Genomic DNA, 5,976 nt, shown 5'->3' with positions numbered 1-5,976 from the left:
TTTATCACGCACAGATACTCTCTTCTCTTCCTCCACAACCACCAAATACCAGCCTCCGGAAACATATTCATAATCATATCACTCACCGCTCCATTAACACACTGAAAGACAACACACTGCTGCATGCCAGACCCCCTGATATCCACCCTTCTGAATCCTCTCTCCCACGAAAGGACAGAGTCCACTTGGCCAGACTGCGGTGCGGTCACCACCCAGCACTTCTAAGCTACCAGAAGAGGCTGGATGACCGCGTTGTGAACAGCTGCCCAGGATGTAACACTTCACCCCATACCATACAACACATAATGGAAGACTGCATTATACACAATCATGCACGCAAACAACACAACATACGCTCTATAAAGGATTTGTGGGAAAACCCAGTTTCGGCTATGGCATTCCTTGGGGAGACGGGACTGCTCGGACAGACAGTCTAGGGAACAACAACAACAACAACAACAACCAAACTGTGAAAAAGGCTTTCCTAAACTATGCAGACAGGAATTGTTTTTTGGAAACAACGGTTACCCTTTGTACCAAAGAAGGTCTGTCGGAGAAGGCGGCCACTCATTTACAAAAAATATAAATGGCAAATAAGTTACAGTGGATAATTCGTGGGTTGTTCCGTATAACCCGTATCTTTGTTTAAAGTATAACGCACAAATAACGTTGAATGTTCAAATTCTATCAAATGTATTGCATATGTTACAAAGTATGTAAACAAAGGCTGTGATCGCATTCTCTTTACAAAAACCGGCGAAAACGATTCCGTTAACGAAGTTAGAAAATTTCAGGAGGCTAGGTATGTTAATGCTAACGAGGCGACATGGAAGATATTTAAATTTGCTATTCACAAAAGTTACCCTGCCGTGGTGGCCCTTGATTTACACTTGAAAGGCGAAAACGAAGTGTTTTACACAGAAGGGACTTCAAAGGAAGAAATTGATAAGAAGACAAAAAAGGACACCCAGTTGACGGCATTTTTCAAGTTGTGTTCTCACAATGAGTTTGCGGAAAGTCTATACTACCACCAAGTACCTAATCATTTCCTATTTGACGAGAAAACGTTAAAGTGGGTTGAACGAAAAAACGCGCGCATCCTCTTTAGGGCGTATAAGGGCTGTGACAAATAAAACCGTTGAACTTTTCTATTTAAGACTGCTTCTTACGCATAGACGAGGCCCTACTCCTTTAAAGATCTAAGAACCGTCAAAGGCAAAAGTTACGATACCTTCAGGGAAACCGTCAAAGCAATGGGACTCTTAAACGATGAGGAAGCATGGAGGCAGACAGTAATGGAGATCATAAACCACACAAACGACCGAAAATAGTTAAGAGCTACGTACGCTATCATGTTGGTGTTTTCGGACCTCGAAGATTAGTCACTTATTTGGGAAGAGACAAAGGATCTATTTGCCAGTGACTTTTTACACTGTCGGAAGTTAACAGAATACAACGACGAAATTTATCTTGGTGCCTTAGACCAGGGGTCTCCAAACTTTTCAATGTAAGGGCCACATTATATATTTCCCACATTTATGCGGGCAAAAAAAAAAAAAAAAAAAAAAAAAATCAGTGCCAGTAATTTAATTTCCTCAAATATTAGAGTATAAAAATGGAAAAATAAAAACATATGCTGTTGGAAAAAATCAGGGTAAACTAAATAGATTCCTGCCTTTAGTTTTATGCAACCAAATTAGTGTGACGAATGATACTGTCGTTTTGACTTCAAATTTTCATTAAAATCCGGTTCCAGATTAGATGAGCCAATTGTAAGAATTGATTTCAAATGATCATCAGACAAATTTGCTCGATAGTTAGATTTCACACACTCCATTTTGGAAAATGTTTGTTCACACAAGTATGTTGTACCAAAAATGGGCACAAAACTACAAGCAAACTTTTTCAAATTTGGAAACTGATCTGGCTTCAGGCATTTATAAAACTCAATCAGATTTCCTTCTCTATACTTATCTTTCAGTCTGTCATCTGCCTGGAGATCAATAATTTCCATTTGAAATTGAGTTGGAAGATTTTCAGCATTGCAGTCAAATGGATTATGAAAGAGCCTGATTTCATTTGCTTTGGCATCAAGGTCAGCAAATCGCTCCTGAAACTGTTTTTTCAAATCTGAAATTATTTCATTTGCAAATGAGGAAGGATATTCAACTTTACTTTATGCATGGAATTTTTCACAACATGGAAAATGAGCAAAATTCTTAACTTTCACCTGGCCTTCAAGTAGCGCAAGTTTTGCTCTGAATGCCTTGACATGAACAAAGTAGTCACTGATCAAATTTGTTTTGCCTTGCAACTTCAGATTCAATTGATTCATATGACCTGTCATATCTGCAAAAAAGGCCAATTTCCAAATCCATTCACAATTTGATAAAAATGGCTGAGGTTTATTTTTTTTTTGTGAGAAATAAATCAATTTCTAATCTGAGCTCAAAGAAATGCAGCAAAACCTTTCTACAACTAAGCCATCTAACTGCTGTATAATAAGGCAAGTCAACAAACTCAGCACCAATTTCTTTCAAGAAATCACGAAACTGGCGATGGTTGCGTGCATGAGATCTAATGAAATTAACCACAGAAACAACAGGTTTCATGACACAAGACATATCAACATATTTTAGTCACAATGATTGTTGATGGATAAGGCAATGCAGAAAAATGGGTTTTGAGAATCCTCCAACCTCATAAGCTGTTGTAATTTGTCCAACCAAACCCTTCTTTGTCCCAGACATATTCTTTCCTCCATCAATTGTCACACACTGCACTTGTTTCCATTCCAGGTTATATTCTGTCATAGTTTTACTTACTTCATTGAAAATGTCCTCTCCAGTTGTTGTGGTGTGCATGCTGTGAACTGATGCTAATTCTTGGGTCACATTAAATTCACTATCAACACCACGAATGAATACTAAGAGCTGAGAGGTATCACACACATCAGTTGATTCATCCAACGCAAGAGAATACCAACAAAATCTTTTTGCTTTTTCCTTTATTTGCCGAATTATGTCGCCTCCTAAATCTTCAATTCTACGAGCAACAGTATTTGACCCAAGACTTATCATTTTGAAGAGGTTTACTTTTTCTGGACATAACTCTCCCGCTGCTTCCACTATACACTCTTTTATGATACTACCATCAGTGAAAGGTTTTCCTTTTTTGGCTAACACATAGGCAACTTTGTAACTGGCTCTAGTTGAAGTTTCATTTTCAGATTTTTTCTTACTGAAAAAAGCTTGTTGAGAATGCAGACTGTGCTGAAATGATTCAAACTTTTTAGTGCGTTCTGCTCCTGTGATGTGAGAATAACTTGAGCCATGTTTAGATTCATAGTGCCGACGAATATTATATTTCTTCAGAACAGCAACACTGTCTTTACATATGAGGCATAAAGCTTTATCATTTGCTTTCACAAAAAAAATACTTTATATTCCATTCGTCATTGAACTGACGACACTCACTGTCCACTTTTCTTTTCTTTCTCTTTTCCATATCTGAAAACATAAGGGTATTTTAGGAATTTAAACAGGTACAGAAAATTAATTGGCTTTATTAAAGTTCGGATTTACAGCGATTGTGCTTAACCCTGGCATGTTACCTATGAGCGCGCGAATTTGCACTATCTTGAAAAGCACCGTAGCATTCCATGGTTAATAAGCCTACTTACGAAATTAGGCCAAGACGATCTCATGTTTAGATTCATAGTCCCTACGAATAATGTACTCCTTCATAACAGCAACACCGTCTCTACATATGAGACATTAAGCTTAATCATTATGCTTTCACGAAAAAGTACTTTATTTTCCATTCGTCACTGAACTGACGACACTCACTGTCCAATTTTTTTTTTCTCCTTTCCATATCTCAAAACATAAGGGTATTTTAAGGATTTAAAGGTACTGACTTATCAACTGGTTATTAGAATTAAAGTTCGGAGCTACCTCCAAAGTGCTTAACCATGGAATGCTATCTATGAGCGCGCGAATTTGCACTTCCTTGAAAACCACCATAGTATTCCATGGTTAATAGGCCTACATACAAAATTAGGCTACGTCGATCTTGTGTTTACTCGAAAATAAACTAGTCGAGGTGAAGTAATTATTATTATTATTATTATTATTATTTTTTTTTTTTTTTTGTATCTACTTGAACATTTCAGTTACTCCAAAGTTTAAGTCTTAAACTTTGGAGTAACTGAAATGTTCAATATTTATATTATGATAGCTCAGTTTCTTAAACTTTAAGAAACTGGGCTATCATAATATAAATATGATAAGTTCATGAACAGTACTAGTATTTGTGCGTCACACTATCGAGAGAGAGGGAAACTGACTCGGGCTGAGCGCCACCAGTCAGCAGCCTCAGCTTTGAATTCAGCGATGCCAGTCATGCGATAATTATCTTACAAATATGAAAATTTGAACATGTGTACAATGTACAATAGTTGAGCAGCAGTACGATAATACAATAATTATTCATGAGTAGGTGCAGCATTTTGGGTTTAAATATAATATTATTAATAGCTTTTCAGTTTAATTATTGCAAATAGAGCAATCAGTAATAAAATATTTTTATTTCTCCGTTTTCTGCAAGGCCTATCGCTCGTCTCCCTGCGTCCATCACTACCCCTCCTTCCAACCAACACCACCCACCCCCTCAAGACCCTCTCCTCCCTGACGACTGAGGCGGCGAGGCTATCCTTGTCAGTTGGAAACCGTTTGAGTTTTCATTACATTTTAATTGCTAGTCACAGCAATTAAACCGTGACAGAATTCTTGCCACTGCCTTGGTTAAGAATAGAGATAGGTTGGTATGATAGTTTGGGCAAATCCAACTGGCAACGCTGGCTTAGATCAGCAACACTGCAGCCCGTGCTCATTTTCAAGGCCACCACATAGGGATTTGTTTGGCGGGCCGGATGAAATTATGCGGCGGGCCGGATGTTGCCCGCGGGCCATAGTTTGGAGAGCCCTGCCTTAGACGATATACAAGAACACGTGTGGAATTGTGGAGGAGGATAGATTGATCAATACGGGTTGCCGCCTTCTAGAGAAGGTGAAAGGACAACGAACGTTATACGCAGGGAAAAATCGTACAACAAAAAAAGGTTAGCAGAAGAGGTTAAGGAGAAGGTAGTGCTTTTGAATGATAAACAGAGGAATTGTTACGATGTTGTAATGAACCGCGTAGCAAGGTCTTCCGAATACAAGAATAACGGGTTTTTCCTTGACGCCCCCGGAGGCACGGAGAAATCTTTCGTTCTTAACGCTATTCTGGACACAGTCCGTTCCCAGGGGAAAATAGCCTTGGCTGTCGCTTCTTCGGGCATAGCCGCTACAGTCTTGCACGGAGGAAGGACGGCTCACAATATGTTCAAGATACCGTTACTGGTAAACAACGAAATTCGCGCCTGCAGTATCAAGAAGAACACTGAGATGGCAAGACTTATAAGGATGACATCAATCATAGTGTGGGACGAAGTTGTAATGGCAAACAAGAATACGATCACATCACTGGACATAACTTTAAGAGACATAACGGAAAAAGAAATTTTTATGGGTGGAATAGTTTTTGTTTGTGCAGGAGATTTTAGGCAAATTCTACCAGTCATAAGAGGAGGCGGAAAGAACGACGAGCTCGAATACTGTATAAAATCCAGCTATTTCTGGGACGATCTGACAAAGTTAGAATTAACAGAGAACGTGAGACTCGACTCCAAAGACGTTGAGAACAAGAGGTTTGCTAAAAATCTGTTATTGTATCTATAATTAATTTACTTGCTGCCTTTGACAAACAAACAAAACCTTCCCTGTCATTGATATCAATGACAGGGAAGGTTTTGTTTGTTTGTCAAAGGCAGCAAGTAAATTAATTATAAATACAATTGGGAAACATATGCATGGTACGGGAAAGGGAATCCCCAGACAGCCAGCGGGATGACCTGTCCATGTTCCCGTCCTC

At 38.8% G+C, this 5,976-nt stretch overlaps 2 protein-coding genes across 2 annotated transcripts; one reads left to right on the top strand and one right to left on the bottom strand.

Moving 5' to 3' along the window:
- Nucleotides 1-1,696: 1,696 nt before the first annotated feature.
- On the bottom strand, nt 1,697-4,894 carry LOC143038703 (general transcription factor II-I repeat domain-containing protein 2-like). The gene is made up of 5 exons (XM_076208258.1): nt 4,795-4,894; nt 3,477-3,509; nt 2,732-3,388; nt 2,231-2,349; nt 1,697-2,116 (listed from the first exon to the last, which is right to left on the bottom strand). The coding sequence occupies exons 1-5, from the start codon at nt 4,892-4,894 to the stop codon at nt 1,697-1,699; spliced, it is 1,329 nt and encodes a 442-aa protein (XP_076064373.1).
- Nucleotides 4,895-5,192: 298 nt separating this feature from the next.
- On the top strand, nt 5,193-5,783 carry LOC143038702 (ATP-dependent DNA helicase Pif1-like). Its single transcript, XM_076208257.1, has one exon. The coding sequence runs from the start codon at nt 5,193-5,195 to the stop codon at nt 5,781-5,783; it is 591 nt and encodes a 196-aa protein (XP_076064372.1).
- The last annotated feature ends 193 nt before the right edge of the window (nt 5,784-5,976 follow it).

The sequence above is a fragment of the Oratosquilla oratoria genome, chromosome 24 (genome assembly GCF_046742065.1).
Source record: "Oratosquilla oratoria isolate Oo_2021 chromosome 24, ASM4674206v1, whole genome shotgun sequence".
In the NCBI taxonomy this organism is placed as follows: domain Eukaryota; kingdom Metazoa; phylum Arthropoda; class Malacostraca; order Stomatopoda; family Squillidae; genus Oratosquilla; species Oratosquilla oratoria.
This window is presented reverse-complemented; position numbering and strand designations above follow the sequence as displayed.